This window comes from Leucopleurus acutus, assembly GCF_964270905.1.
Source record: "Leucopleurus acutus genome assembly, chromosome: 5".
In the NCBI taxonomy this organism is placed as follows: domain Eukaryota; kingdom Metazoa; phylum Chordata; class Mammalia; order Artiodactyla; family Delphinidae; genus Leucopleurus; species Leucopleurus acutus.
In genome coordinates this window covers 121,569,209-121,586,400 of record NC_139147.1, presented here as the reverse complement: position 1 = coordinate 121,586,400, position 17,192 = coordinate 121,569,209, and the positions used below count along the sequence as shown (strand labels likewise).

General features: G+C 36.6%; 1 protein-coding gene across 2 annotated transcripts in view; it reads right to left on the bottom strand.

Annotated features, from left to right (window-relative positions):
* The window catches only part of XRN1 (5'-3' exoribonuclease 1), a 100,926-nt gene that overhangs the window by 34,254 nt on the left and 49,480 nt on the right, over window positions 1-17,192 (bottom strand). For both annotated transcript variants that reach the window (XM_082840277.1, XM_082840278.1), the window contains exons 24-27: window positions 16,216-16,331; window positions 15,556-15,702; window positions 9,667-9,756; window positions 9,143-9,278 (exon numbers count right to left, since the gene is read on the bottom strand). In XM_082840277.1, the coding sequence (XP_082696403.1) occupies window positions 9,143-9,278; window positions 9,667-9,756; window positions 15,556-15,702; window positions 16,216-16,331 (489 nt within the window). The remainder of the gene's footprint in view (window positions 1-9,142; window positions 9,279-9,666; window positions 9,757-15,555; window positions 15,703-16,215; window positions 16,332-17,192) is intronic.

The following is a 17,192-nucleotide window of genomic DNA, read 5'->3' as shown; positions in this document are numbered from 1 at the left end:
GTACTGTTGTGCCTTCCAGTTGTTGATTCATCTATATTTTTATTTTTATATTCTTTCTAACATATCTGTTAGCTTCCTCGTCTAATTTTATCTTTTACTTTGTTATTGTTCTCTCTCTCTCTTTTTTTGCCACCCCATTTGGCTTGCGGGATCTTGGTTCACGAGCCAGGGGTCGGGCTGAAGCTTCTGTGGTGGGAGTTCTGTAACGGAACCACTGGACTAACAGAGAACCTCAGACCCCAGCGAATATTCATTGGAGTGAGGTCTCACGAGTTCCTCATCTCAGCACCAAGACCCAGCTCTACCCAACAGCCTACAAACTCCAGTGTTGGAAGCCTCAGGCCAAACAACCAGTAAGACAGGAACACAATCCCGCTCATTAAGAAAAAAAAAAGAGAGAGAGAGACGGCAAAAACATATGTCACAGACGTAAGAGCAAGGTATAAACCTACAAGACCAAATAAATGAAGAGGAAACAGGCAATTTAGCTGAAAAAGAATTCAGAGTAATGATAGTAAAGATGATCCAGAAGCTCAGAACCAGAATGGAGGCACAGATTGAGAAAATACAAGAAACGTTTAACAAAGATCTAGAAGAACTAAAGAACAAACAAACAGAGATGAACAACACAATAACTGAAATGAAAAATACACTAGAAGGAATCAGTAACAGAATAACTGAGACAGAAGAACAAACAGGTGAGCTGGAAGACAAAACGGTGGAAATAACTGCCGAGGAGCAGAATAAAGAAAAAAGAATGAAAAGAATTGAAGACAATCTCAGAAACCTCCGGAACAACACTAAATTCACCAACAATCAAATTATAGGGGTCCCAGAAGAAGAAGAGAAAAAGAAAGGGTCTGAGAAAATATTTGAAGAGATTATAGTCGAAAACTTTCCTAACGTGGGAAAGGAAACAGTCACCCAAGCCCAGGAAGCAAAGAGAATTTCATACAGGATAAACCCTAGGAATAAAACACCAAGACACATACATACTAATCAAAGTAACAAAAATTAAATTCAAAGAAAAAGTATTAAAAGCAGCAAGGGAAAAACAAAAAATAACATAAAAAGGAATCCCCGTAAGGTTATCAGCTGATTTTTCAGCAAAAACTCTGCAGGCCAGACGGGAGTGGCAGGATATACTTAAAGTGATGAAAGAGAAAAACCTACAACCAGGATTACTCTACCCAGCAAGAATCTCATTCAGATTCAATGGAGAAATCAAAAGCTTTTCAGACAAACAAAAGCTAAGAGAATTCAGCACCACCAAACCAGCTTTACAACAAATGCTAAAGAAGCTTCTCTAGGCGGAAAACACAAGAGAAGAAAAAGACCCACAAAAACAAACCCAAAACAATTAAGAAAATGGTAATAGGAACATACATATTGATAATAACCTTGAATGTAAATGGATTAAATGCCCCAACCAAAAGACACAGACCGGCTGAATAGATACCAGAACAAGACCCAGATATATGCTGTCTACAAGAGACCCACTTCAGACCTAGGGACACATACAGACTGAAAGTGAAGGGATGGAAAAAGATATCCATGCAAATGGAAATCAAAAGACAGTTGGAGTACCAATACTTGTGTCTGATAAAACAGACTTTAAAATAAAGACTGTTACAAGAGATAAGGAGGGACACTACATAATGATCAAAGGATCAATCCAAGAAGAAGATATAACAATTATAAATGTTTATGGGGCGTCCCTGATGGCACAGTGGTTAAGAATCTGCCTGCCAATGCAGGGGACACAGGTTAGAGCCCTGGCCTGAGAAGATTCCACATGCCGTGGAGCAACTAAGCCCGTGCACCACAAGTATTGAGCCTGCACTCTAGAGCCTGTGCTCCACAGCAAGAGAAACCAGTGTAATGAGAAGCCCATGCACCACAACAAAGAGTAGCACTCGCTCGCCGCAACTAGAGTGAGCCCGCTAACGGCAACGAAGACCCAACGCAGCCAAAAATAAAATAAAGTAAAAAAAAAAAATGTTTATGCACCCAACATAGGAGCACCTCAATACATAAGGCAAATGCTAACAACCACAAAAGGAGAAATCGACAGTAACACAATAGTAGGGGACTTTAACACCCCGCTTACACCAATGGAAAGATCATACAAACAGAAAATAAATAAGGAAACACAAGTTTTCAATAACACAATAGACCAGGTAGATTTAATTGATATTTATAGAGCATTCCACCCAAAAGTGGCAGAATACACTTTCTTCTCAAGTGCACATGGAACATTCTCCAGGATAGATCACATCTTGGGTCACAAATCAAGCCCCAGAAAATTTAAGAAAATTGAAATCGTATCAAGCATCTTTTCTGACCACAATGTTATGAGACTGGAAATCAATTACAGGAAAAAAACTGTAAAAAACACAAATAACATGGAGGCTAAACAGTGCATTACTAAATAACCAAGAGATCACTAAAGAAATCAAAGAAAAAATAAAAAAATACATAGAAACAAATGACAATGAAAACACGACGACCCAAAACCTATGGGATGCAGCAAAAGCAGTTCCAAGAGGGAAGTTTATAGCAATTCAATCTCACCTCAAGAAACAAGAAAAATCTCAAATAAACAATCTAAACTTACACTGAAAACAATTACAGAAAGAAGAATAAAGAAAACCCAAAGTCAGTAGAAGGAAAGAAATCATAAAAATCTGAGCAGAAATAAATGAAATAGAAATGCAGAAAACAATAGCAAAGATCAATAAAACTAAAAGTTCGTTCTTTGAGAAGATAAACAAAATTGATAAACCCTTAGCCAGACTCATCAAGAAAAAAGGGAGAGGATACAAATCAGTAAAATTAGAAATGCAAAGGGAGAAATCAAAACTGACACCGCAGAAATACAAAGGATTATAAGAGACTACTACAAACAACTATATGCCAATAAAATGGACAACCACAAAGAAATGGACAAATTCTTGGAAAGGTACAATTTTCCAAGACTAAACCAGGGAGAATTAGAAAATATAAACAGACCAATCACAAGCACTGAAATTGAAACCCTAATTAAAAATCTTCCAACAAACAAAAGTCCAGGACCAGATGGCTTCACAGGCAAATTCCATCAAACATTTAGAGAAGAGCTAACATTGATCCTTCTCAAACTCTTCCAAAAAATTGCAGAGGGAGAAACACTCCCAAGTTCATTCTACGAAGCCACCATCACCCTGATATCAATACCAGAAAAAGATATCACAAAAAAAGAAAATTATAGATGAATACACTGATGAACATAGATGCAAAAATCCTGAACAAAATACTAGCAAACAGAATTCAACAACACATTAAAAGGATCATACACCATGGTCAAGTGGGATTTATCCCAGGGATGCAAGGATTCTTCAATATACGCAAATCAGTCAATGTGGTACACCACATTAACAAATTAAGGAATAAAAACCATATGATCATCTCAACAGATGCAGAAAAAGCTTTTGACAAAATTCAACACCGTGATAAAATCTCTCCAGAAAATTGGCATAGAGGGAACCTACCTCAACATAATAAAGGCCATATATGACAAACCCACAGCAAGCATCATGCTCAATGGTGAAAAACTGAAAGCATTTCCACTAAGATCAGGGACAAAGAAGGATGTCCACTCTCGCCACTCTTATTCAACACAGTTTTGGAAATCCTAGCCACGACAATTAGAGAAGAAAAAGAAATAAAAAGAATACAAATTGGAAAAGAAGAAGTCAAACTGTCATTGTTTGCAGATGACATGACACTATACATAGAAAATCCTAAAGATGCCACCAGAAAACTACTAGAACTAATCAATGAATTTGGTAAGGTTGCAGGATACAAAATTAATGCACAGAAATCTCTAGCATTCCTATACACCAACAACAAAAAATCAGAAAGAGAAATTAAGGAAACAATACCATTTACCATCACAACAAAAAGAATAAAATACCTAGGAATAAACCTGCCTAAGGAGGTGTAAGAGTTGTACTCAGAAAACTATAAAACACTGATGAAAGAAATCAAAGATGTCATAAATAGATGGAGAAATATACCATGTTCTTCGATTGCAAGAATCAATATTGTGAAAATAACTATACTACCCAAAGCTATCTACAGGTTCAACGCAATCCCTATCAAACTACCAATGGCATTCTTCACAGAATTAGAACAGAGAATTTTACAATTCGTATGGAAACACAAAAGAAACACAACAGCCAAAGCAATCTTGAGACAGAAAAACAGAGTTGGAGGAATCAGGCTCCCTGACCTCAAACTATATACCACAAAGGTACAGTAATCAAGACAATATGGTACTGGTACAAAAACAGAAATATAGAGCAATGGTACAGGATAGAAAGCCCAGAGATAAACCCATGCACATATGGTCACCTAATTTATGACAAAGGAGGCAAAAACATTCAATGGAGAAAAAATAGCCTCTTCAATAAGTGGTGCTGGGAAAACTGCACAGCTACATGTGAAAGAACTAGACTAGAACACTCCCTAACACCATACACAAAAATAAACTCCAAATGGATTAAAGACCTAAATGTAAGACCAGACAATATAAAACTCTTAGAGGAAAACATAGGAAAAATACGCTTCGATATAAACCACAGCAAGATCTCTTTTGATCCACCTCCTAGAGTAATGGAAATAAAAACAAAAATAAGTAAATGGGACTTAATTAAACTTAAAAGCTTTTGCACAGCAAAGCAAACCATAAACAAGACAAAAAGACAACCCTCAGAATGGGAGAAAATACTTGCAAATGAAACAATAGACAAAGGATTAATGTCCAAAATATACAAACAGCTCATGGAGCTCAATAACAAAAAAACAATCCAATTAAAAAATGGGCAGAAGACCTAAACAGACATTTCACCAAGGAAGACATACAGATGGCCAAGAGCCACGTGAAAAGATGCTCAACATCACTAATTATTAGAGAGATGCAAATCAAAACTACAATGAGGTATCATGTCACACCAGTCAGAATGGCAGTTATCAAAAAATGTAGAAACAATAAATGCTGGAAAGGGTGTGGTGAAAAGGGTACCCTCCTGCACTGTTGGTGGGAATGTACATTGATACAATCACTATGGAGAACCATATGGATGTTCCTTAAAAAACTAAAAATAGAGGGCTTCCCTGGTGGCACAGTGGTTGAGAGTCCACCTGCCGATGCAGGGGACACGGGTTCGTGCCCTGGTCCGGGAAGATCCCACATGCCGCGGAGTGGCTGGGTCTGTGAGCCATGGCCGCTGAGCCTGTGCATCTGGAGCCTGTGCTCCGCAATGGGAGAGGCCACAACAGTGAGAGGCCCACGTACTGCAAAAAAATAAAAACCAAAAAACTAAAAATAGAACTACCATATGACCCAGGAATCCCACTACTGGGCATATACCCTGAGAAAATCATAATTCAAAAAGAGTCATGTACCAAAATGTTCATTGCAGCTCTATTTACAATAGCCAGGACATGGAAGCAACCTAAATATCCACTGACAGATGAATGGATAAAGAAGATGTGGTGGGTTTCACTGGTGGCACAGCGGTTAAGAATCCGCCTGCCAATGCAGGGGACACGGGTTCGAGCCCTGGCCTGGGAGGATCTCACATGCCGCGGAGCAACTAAGCCCGTGCGTCACAACTACTGAGCCTGCGCTCTAGAGCCCGCGAGCCACAACTACTGAGCCCACGTGCCTCCCACGTGCCTAGAGCCCGTGCTCCGCAGCAAGAGAAGCCACCGCACCACAATGCACACCACAATGAAGAGTAGCCCCCGCTCACTGCAACTAGAGAAAAGCCCATGTCCCAACAGAGACCCAATGCAGCCAAAAATAAAATAAATTAATTTTAAAAAAAACACCTTTCACTTTATAAAAGAAAAGAAGATGTGACACATGTATACAATGGAATATTACTCAGCCATGAAAAGAAACAAAATTGAGTTATTTGTAGTGAGGTGGATGGACCCAGAGTCTGTCAATAGAATGAAGTAAGTCAGAAAGAGAAAAACAAATACCGTATGCTAACACATATATATGGAATCTAGAAAAAAAAAATGGTACGGATGAACCTAGTTGCAGGGCAGGAATACAGATGTAGACATAGAGAATGGACTTGAGGACACAGGGTGGGAGGGGGAAGCTGGGGTGAAGTGAGAGTAGCATTGACAATATATACACTACCGAATGTAAAATAGTTAGATAGTGGGAAGCAGCAGCATAGCACAGGGAGATCAGCTCGGTGCTTTGCGATGACCTAGAGGGGTGGAATAGGGAGGATGGGAGGGAGGCTCAAGAGGGAGGGGATATGGGGACATATGTATGCATATGGCTGATTCACTTTGGTGTACAACAGAAACATAGTATTGTGAAGCAATTATACTCCAATAAAGATCTATTAAAAAAATTAACAGGGAAAAATATACTGTGTAAAAAAAAAAGTGAGAATACTTTATAACCATTGCAATCCATTACTATGATTTACATTAAATATTTTCAAAAAGTGAATTCTTACCTGATAGGAAAAATGGCAGCAGTTTACTTGTAATGATAGTCACCTATTTTTAGACTATAGCTTATGGACATAAGTACAAAAGGGTACAAAACAGCCCTAAGCTACAGAGTCCATGTACTATAGAGTTCTTGTATTTATATACAGTAAAATGCTCCAGCCTTTAAACAGAGTCTATTTTCTTTTATTATAGAGATATTTCATTTCTATCTATCAATAAATATTTACTGAGTTCTATTTATGTGCCATTTATTGATTTAGGTACTGGAGATAGAACAGTGAACTGTTCTTCTATTCTAGTTGCGGGAGACATACAAGAAACAAACTAAGGGAAAAAAATTAGCATGTTTGAAGATAAAAAGCATAGAGGAATATAAAGCAGAGAAGGGGGATCAGCAGTGTGGGGAGAGATTGAAATTTTAAATAGGGTGAAAAGTGAAGGTCTTACTGACAAGGTGTCTATGTTTCCAGGGCATAGCAGACTAGAAGTACTGATAGAGTACAACTGGTGCCTACTGACAATAGCAAGAAAAAAGAATATGAGAAAAGATTTAAAGTAATTTAAAAAAGCAGACACAAGAACTGTGCCTGGAGGATTGCATATGAAAAAACAACCCATATGATCTAACACATCCCTAGGCATTATTACTATAATTACAGCATTGATTAGAAAATATGGCATTCAAACCTGACTCATTAGGCAAATTAATAGACTAGGGCATTTTCACTATAGGCCCCAACCCACAGCTACTAAAATGAGAAGTTCTGGGGAATGACTACTGAAAGTGTGATCACCTGGGAGCTTGGTGGAAATGCAGAATATCAAGAGCTGCTCATCCTAGAGCTACTGAATCAGAATCTGTATTTTATCAAGATTCCCCAGTGATTCATTTGCAAAGTTGAAGAAGTACTGCTCTGAGGGTGGAATCCAGAATGCACGTTTTTTAAAAAGCTCCTCCAGTAATTTTGATAATTAGCTGAGTTTGGGAACCACTGTCAATAAGAAAACTAGGAATACTTTTAATGATGACCCAGCATTAAAAAGAAAAGTTTAAATTATATTCAGAATGTTATGTTCATTTTTTAGTTTTTTCTCCTTCTTTTCTTTATTACCCTAATAACATTATAACACTGAAAAGGGGAAAAAAAAAGTCACTCGTAACTGCTCCTCCTTGATTCATTAACAGGTTTAATAAAAAAGTCCTGTCTTATCTATATGTACATACATTTTAAAAATGTTGTAATCAAAATAATGGACTACAACTTTGTATGTGTATCTTCAGTTTGCAAAGTAAGGGGAGAATGTGTAAAACATTTTAGAAAGCTCTGCAGCCAAATGGGTTCAAATAAAAATTGAGGGCTTAAAGCTATAAACTTTTGTTAAGTGGAAAACTCATTTCAAAAACCATACTGGACAAATAGACTTTACATTGAAAGACAATTAAAAAGAAATGCAGGCTTTCTATCCTCAGCGGAATGTCATTAACCTTTCAAAATATCAAACTCTTGGCTCTGAGCCTTACATTTTTTCTTAAAGAGTCATCTAGTGATGGTTTTCCAGACCGAATTCATAGCTCTTGAGCATGTGATAAGAGAATTCAAATAATAATAGCTAAGTATTATTAAGCATTAATAATAGCTAAGCATTATTAGGAGTTTATATGTATTAACTCAGTTAATTCTTTTGAGGACTATATGAGGACTATTTTATTCTTATTTTACCAATCAGGAAATGGAGGCATGGAAAGGTTAACTATCTTGCCTAAGGTTTTAAATACTGAAAGAGGGATGGGGGAAAATGACGTGAGAGAACAGTTCTTAACTTTCTCTGCTATTAGTTCAAACAAGAGAGCACTGTGTTAGGAAAGCAACATCATTTTAATAAAAAGGCAAATATATGAAAAATAAAATTGTAAGTTAAAAAAAGGAATCAAATTAACCCATTTTCTATTGCATCAAGATTGGGAATCAAAACAGATAAAACAGTTAAGCCTACACAGGTTACTGCTTTTTAAAATCAAGACATAAAAAAAGGATAGTTTAAGTGGGATTTCAAAAATACTTAGTAACTGAACGAGTTTATCAGTGGGAAATAAAAGTGAAATAAATATAATTTTTATGTTCTATAAAAAGATGAACTGTATCTTTTAAAGAACTTAGAATAGGAAAGAATAGGGAATTAACCTTATTTCTCAATCACAAACTTTTAATTGACTAGACTCAGAAAATATTAATTCTTAAAATTAGAAACACTACAAGGACATAAAATTTAAATGCTATGGCTTTAGAGACTTCCCTGGTGTTCCAGTGGTTAAGACTCCATGCTCCCAATGCAAGGGGCATGGGTTCGATCCCTGGTCGGGGAACTACGATCCCACATGCCACAGGGTGCGGCCAAAAGAAAAAAGATGGGCATTTATATTTATTTAGACAAACTTAATGGACACTGGAAAAGGCTGGAATATTTTTTTAAATTAAAGAATATTCTGACATAATTTAGAATCACTAAGTATATGTTTTATCTGATTGAAATACAAATAAATTATTTGTAGGATAACATATAGTTCATTTAACTTCAAATCTCATCAGTAATCTTCGTTATTGAAAATTAGTACCTTGCACTTTTCAACTTCTTCTTCAATTTTCTCAACAATAGCTGCATCCAGAATTTGTAAATCACAAGAAGAACGAGACAAAGTACTGACAGGATGTCCCTTCAGCCAAGTAATAATTTCTTGAACTTTCTCAGCACTATATTAAAAACAGTAATTTTTTCACATTAATTGAAACTTTCTGAGGGTTTATATAAAAGGCCTGATATGAACTTTCTGAGGGCTATGAATTATAAAAGGTATCAAATATATAATCAATCACACCACTTAACTGGGGCTAATTATGAATCCAATATAAACATGGACATGTTATTTCTCAGTAATTATAATGAAACACAAAAATTAGTTTAAAAGTACTTTACTGATTAAATGAAATAAAAAATTATATTAAGATCTTAAAGCAAGAACAAAACAATACAAAACCCTCCCCCCAAGAGTAATATAAATTCTTGATAAACTAACTACTACCCTTCAGTAGAACCACTAAGTTGAACTATGCGGCAATAAATCTCATAACTTTTGCTTACCCATTCTCATTTTCTCCAGGCCAAATGTCGTCTTCATAGAACACATCCTCTTGGCTATTTTTGGCTATATAACTAAACAGTTCTGGAGCTCTAGCCGAACAAACAAACAAAAATACTGCTTTTAAAAATATGGCTAATTTCATATAAACTTCCTATCAAATTTCTGGATCCTAAGGGGATATATTAAATATACTGAGGACTAATTATGTACACATATAAGGGATAGAGACCAAAAGATTGAAAGTATTCATAGGTCCTCAAAAAAAGATGAGGGAGAAATGATTCAATTCTTAAGTATAATTAAACTATGATTTTTATAATTGAAATTTTTATAATTGAAACTATGATGATTCAATTACTGACTCTATCCCTCTTAGACTATAATGACAGGTGATAAATGGACAAAAATAATGTATACAGGTTCATTTTCTAGTTTTCACAATAAAGCTAGAGCACTCCACAAAAGAGCAAATGAAAATCCACTAAAAGTTTCTTCTGCTATTCCTCAAAATTCCATTGTTCTCTAACAGTGTACTGTAGTACTTTCAAATACACGTAGCAGACTGAACACATGTGCTTATTTCTGCTCCCTTCCCAGCCTGCTAAAAGAATAGTAAAGTAGAAAAAAGGGCATGGACCTATAAAGACAGATGAACAGAGAAGCAGAGAATCTGATAGTACCTGTTGAGTTAACAAAATTTTAGAAACTGAAAACTGAATAGATATGTATGAACTGACTTGACAGATAGGAATAAGCTGTACCCTAAGTCACCAGAGTGGGAAGTCAACAAGAAGCAAGTTGATGTGAACGGTGAAAGTCTGCAAAAGCTCAGGAGATATGGGCTCCGTACATTTTGATGCTGCAGTATGGGTGGGTTTAACAGGCTTTTAGTTGAAAATTTTGTATAATAAGTAGTTAGGCAGTCACCTCCACCTCAGCGTAAATCATGTAGTTTACTTTCAGAGAGGCTAAATGGGGGCTGCTCGAGCCTTGGGTAATCCAGGCACAGGAAACTGGCTGGGTGGGGCATGAGGAAGAGAGGATAGGTGCCCTACTGAAAACAGGGGATCAGTGAAAATATTACTATACAACACGCCACTAGGAAGCAGGCTAGGAAGTATAACATCTTTAAGAAGCAGACTCTGAGATGGAGATAAACATGGAAAAAGTTTATTAGTGTGTTCTGTGGAAATAACACCTGTGGAAGGGAAAGAAGAAAGGGGAATTGGGCTCAGGGAGAAGTTGGGCTGTGGTTCAATCTTAATGAACTCCTTGGCCAGTAGCATAGAGATCTCAAAGTAGGATGGCTCCTCAGACTTATCCTGAACTGGGGCAATCAGGTTGGCTGAGCCTTTACATCTTCTTGTTGATGAGGTATTGGATGTGTGGCTGTTGTGGGAAAGGGACATAACTTTAGGTGAGGCAGTTCTCTTCTGTCAGGCAATTCCTGAAGAGGGCTCACTGCTGAGGGCTGTGAGACAGCAGCATTCCTGCTGCCCAGGGAGTAGGTCCTGAGTCGTGAAGAGACATCTGGGTGTGTACCACAGTATCCACTATGTAATGAGACCCCCTTACTCTGGTTAATTTCCAGAACACTGGAAGTCAGTTTTGTTCTCCATATCTGTCCTCCAAGAAAAAGGCTGCAGAATACCTTTCTGGGAAAACTACCCAGCTCAAGAGAAAAGATATACATATAGGTAGTGATACTTGGAGATGCTCTGCTGCAACAGCCAAGTCCCACCAGAGAAGCCTCACTGAAGCACATTAAATTTCCAGTCAGCATTTTTTTTTTTTTTTTTTTTTTTTTGCGGTACGTGGGCCTCTCACTGTTGTGGCCTCTCCCGTTGCGGAGCACAGGCTCTGGACGTGCAGGCTCAGCGGCCATGGCTCATGGGCCCAGCCGCTCCACGGCATGTGGGATCTTCCCAGACCGGGGCATGAAGCCGTGCCCCCTGCATCAGCAGGGAGACTCTCAACCACTGCGCCACCAGGGAAGCCCATCCAGTCAGCTCTTTAATCACTGAATAGTAAATATGAACCACAAGACCAAAAAAAAAAAAAAAATCTTTAACATGAAAACAGAGATCAAATCAAACAGAAAAGGAAAAATAAAAGCAATTTGTAGTAAACAGAAAGTATTAAGAATAGAAGAAAATCTAGATTACTATCTTCAGAGAAATAAAAGAAGATATTTCATTCATTATAAGAACAAGATGCTACAAAAAAAGGAATGCCAGAGAATAAGGAAACACTTCTAGAAATTAAAAATGATTAAATAAAAAATAAGTTAAAGCTGAAGAAATCTCCCACAGAGTAGAACAGGAGTATAATACAGAAAACGGATGAAAAGAGATAAGAAAATTAGGAGAATTAATCCAGAAGGTCTAACATCTATCAAAAGGAGTCCTAGGGCTTCCATGGTGGCGCAGTGGTTGAGAGTCCGCCTGCTGATGCAGGGGATGCGGGTTCGTGCCGTGGTCCAGGAAGATCCCACATGCCACAGAGCGGCTGGGCCCGTGGGCCATGGCCGCTGAGCCTGCACGTCCAGAGCCTGTGCTCCGCAACGGGAGAGGCCACAACAGTGAGAGGCCCACGTACCGCAAAAAAAAAAAAAAAGAAAAAAAAAAAGAGTCCTAGAAAGAGAGAATGACAACAACAAAATGGTGAGGAGGAAATTATCAAAGAAATAATACAAGAAAGTTTCTCAGAATGGAAGGGCATCAGTTTCAAGTTTGAAAGGGCTGAACAGCAAAATGAAAGAAAAAGACCCATTCCAAGGCACACATCTTCACATTATTAAAATAGTATTGGTAAAGGGAAGATTCTAAAAAGGTTTCAGAAAATGAAAAACAGATCATGCACAAAGATTAAGAATCAGAATAACACAAGACTTCTTGACAGCAAAGGAAACATGAGAATGGAGCAGCGCTTTTCAAATTCTGAAGGAAAATAATCTGCAATCTAGGATTCTAGACCCAGGCGAGCTATCAACCAAGTATCAGGGAGGTTTAAAGAAATTTCCAGACATGTAAGCTTTCTCAGGAAGCCACTGGCATAAGTGCTCCATCAAAATGGAGACATAAATCAGAAGGAATAAAGCATGAAAGCCCGGAAATAAAGGAATCCTATGCAGAAGAATGGTGAAGGGAATTCCTAGGATGAGAGTAAAGAGAAACTTGAATGAAAGCTGTACAACAGCCCAGGAGAGCAATTAGTTCACACTGAAGCAGGAAGAAAGACAGTTTTAAGAGGAAGTATACAAGAAGAAAATGGAACTGAGAGGTCACATGACCTGTGTGACTGTATTAAGTTTTCCAGCTATGGCACAGAGTTTGGGGCCACATTGGTTACGTGAACACAGATAAGAAACAAATGAATAAACAACACAGAAAAGAACAAAAATGTGTACAAGAAAGGAAATGCAATATTCTACAAGATCCAGAGGTGACCATTTACATTTACCTTAATTGACTAAACCTTAAGAACAGATTTAATTTAAAAAATTGTGATAAAACTATAATGAGAGGGGAAATGTGTTCATGTGTGTAGGGAGGTAAGGGAATGGGGAGTGGGGCTGGTAAAAGAAAGCTAAAGCTTCATCATTCATGGCATGAAATCAATGCATATGTCAAGTTGAAAAATCAAGAAAAAGCAGTCTAAATATGACATTTTTAAGGAAACATGGAGGTAAATAGAAGAAATTATCTAAATTTTTAGATGGTAATATGCAGTTGAAATGTGTCTCCCCCACCCCCACCCCAACATAAGACATAACTGAAGTCCCAACTCCTAGAACCTCAGAATCTGACTTTATTTTGAAATAGGATTTTAAAAGAAGTAATCAAACGAAAATGTCATTAGGATAGGCCCTAATCCAATATGACTGGTGTCCTTATAAAAAGGGGAAATTTGGACACAGAGACAGAAACAAAGGAAAGATGACATGCAGCAAAGGAAACCATAAACAAAACGAAAAGACAACCCTTAGAATGGGAGAAAATATTTGCAAATGAAGCGACTGACAAGGGATTAATCTCCAAAATACACAAACAGTTCATGCAGCTCTATATCAAAAAAATAAGCAACCCAATCAAAAAATGGGCAGATCTAAATAGATATTTTTCCAAAGAAGACATAAAGATGGCCAAAAAGCACATGAAAAGATGCTCAAATCGCTAATTATCAGAGAAATGTAAATCAAAACTAGAATGAGGTGTTACCTCACATGGGTCAGAATGGCCATCAGCAAAAATTCCACAAACAGTAAACACTGGACAAGGTGTGGAGAAAAGGGAACCCTCTTACACTGTTGGTGGGAATGTAAATTGGAACAACAACTATGGAGAAGAGTATAGAGGTTCCTTAAAAAACTAAAAACAGAACTACCGTATGATCCAGCAATCCTACTCCTGGGCACATATCTGGAGAAAACCATAATCCGAAAAGACACATACACCCCAATGTTCATTGCAGTACTATTATTTATAATAGCCAAGACATGGAAGCAACGTAAATGTCATCAACAGAGAAATGGATAAAGAAGATGTGGTACGTATGTGCAATCGAATATTACTCAGCTATAAAAAAGAATGAAATAATGTCATTTGCAGCAACATGGATGGACCTAGAGATTATCATACTAAGTGAAGCAAGTCAGACAAAGACAAATATATGATATCACTCATATGTGGAATCTAATTTTTAAAAAAATGATACAAATGTACTTATTTACAAAACAGAAACAGACTTACAGGTATCCAAAACAAACTTATGGTTACCAAAGGGGAAATGTGGCGGGGAGGGATAAATCAGGAGCTTGGGACGAACATACACACACTACTTATATAAGATAGATAACCAACAAGGACATACTGTATAGCACAGGGAACTCTATTCAATATTCTGTGATAACCCGTAAGAGAAAATAATCTAAAAATGAATGAATATATGTATACGTATAACTGAATAACTTTGCTGTACACCTGAAACTAACACAACATTGTAAATCAACTATACTCCAATAAAATTTTAAAAAAAGATGATACGAAGACACATAAGGAGAGAACCATGTGAAGATGGAAGATTGGGGTGATGCATCTATAGGCTAAGGAACAAAACTCGTGAGACTACAGGAAGCTAGGAGACAGGTATGGAACAGGTCCTTCCCTAGCACCTTCAGGGGAGGCATGGCCCTATCAACATCTTGATTTTGGACTCTGGTGTTCAGAACTGTGAGACAATAAATTTCTGTCGTTTTAAGCCAACCAGTTTGTGGTATTTTGTTAAGGCGGCTCTAGGAAACTAATACAGGGATCCTCAAATATAAGAAGGTTAGAAACCAGTGGAACAATGGACAGAACATTCAACTGCTAACCAGAAGTACAGCATTTCCTATGAATCGTTGACACTAATTCAGTAAATCTTGGTACTCAGATTTCTCATTTTTATAACGAGGAGCTGAGACTTGTTGATTTCTTAGACTATTTATTTCAGCAATTAAATTCAGTGATTCTAGGATAGTAATCTATTGTCCAGCTGGAGTTTTAAGAAAATTCACTACGCCAAGAGTTGTTTTGTTTATCCATACCAATCCTCTTACTACTGACACAGACATGCAGAGTAGTGAATAACTTAAGATAGTAAGTTAAGGAAATTTTTAATTAAAAGGAGGCCAATTCTCATCATCCTTTTTAATTTTGAATAATATAAGTACAGTATTTTTCTACTCTATTGTAACTAGTGGCTATGATGCTTCATGACACTAAATTAAGTTTATATTAACATATGTCACATTTTACTAAAGGAAACATTTTTCTTATCATCAAGGCAAAATAGTTATCACATTCCTACGTTTTTGGATGCCTAGCAGGATCTTGCTAGGCACTTACCTCTCCAAGTACTCTGCAAGAAGTTGTTCTGCTGCAGATGAATACATCCATTCACTTCCAACTTTCTTAGTATATCCAGGTACCTCCTCATTTTTTTTGTTGAATTTGAGATTCAAACCCACATTTGCTTTATGGTCTCCATGAGGGCTGAATTTAAACCACACACACACATACACACAAAAGTTTTAAAATTTTGTTCAAAGAATAAAAAGCTTTGCTTTCAATTTTTAGAAAAGTTTAGTCTTGACTGGTTTTCTACGTTTTAGTTATCATGGTTATTTCCAAAGTAGCAGTAGTGGAAAAACTAGAGGAAAGGCTTCAAAACCCAAGTCAACAAAGCATACAAATAGATTATGTAATTGAGAGGAGAATGAAATAAGGAAATGTAGGGAAATATATAATTGAGATTCACACACACCATCTGATACCTTTTTTCAAGGTTCAATTTGTTAGCTGCTAAAAATAAGAACTGTCTTTCCAACCACCTAAAGCATGTGCCATTTAGATAAAAGATCACCATCAGAGGAATCTATGCATAATTTTTAAAGAAAATTCAGAGCAATTAATAAGAGAAAATAAATACTGAAATATTAACCATTTTATCTTTATTATTTAATTTTTTTCTGCCACTTTAAGTAAATTTCTCTAACATAAACTTACTTTCTCCTAGATCCTCTTCCAATAAAAATACTTCCTGTAAACCTTGAAACAAGGTATCCACTCACTCCAAGGCGACTGGCCAACACATATCCTGGGTTGTACTTTATAGAATATTTCTTTAAATATAAAAACAAAAAGGTCAATTATGGAAACACAAAGCATTAAAGCAGCATTTCTTTACCTTTAAAATCTGGAGATAAGACATCACTAACATTTTGGATTGTGGCAATGTAAGGATTCTCAAAAGTAAGTGACCTATTACCCCCCACCCTGCTTTTTGTTAAAGGATTTATAGGCAGAATATTTTTGCTCCTCTCTCTCCTTAAAGAACAGAATTCCCAAGGATGAATGAAAGGGGGAGGAAACATACAGTTTGTGAAACTGCCTCAAGAAATAAACTCTACAGTAAGTATTAAACGGCAAACTCTGTAGGCAAGAACGATTTTTAAAAAATTAATTTTCATGTTCTAAGAAGGACCTGGTAAAATACCTGGGAAAAATTGAGGTCTTGATAATTATTACATTGAATTAAAACATGAGTATGTCATCAAAATAGTTGCTACTGAGCAAAACTGAGTGTCCTTCATATATAGATATAAGTAATATGTTTCCCCAAATCATTTATCATATGAAAATAAGTATGAATAGGCTCATAATTAATACATTGTTAATATAATTCAGTCAATGAAATGTAACCTTTATTTGTGTACTTACGGGAAGAAACTATGAAGACAGTCAAATTCAAAAAAAATTATCAGATCATACAATTTTTAACCAGGAAGTAAATTACTCACAAATCCAGTACCAACTATGGTAAGCTACCATATACTCCTAACATTATGTATGTAATAATAATACATACATACTTATTTTACATGGATTTCATATACTATGTTCATGTAAATGAATATATGAATATAATAAATATACTATATTTAATAAATTATACAAATATTTTATATTCTTATTTCATGGGA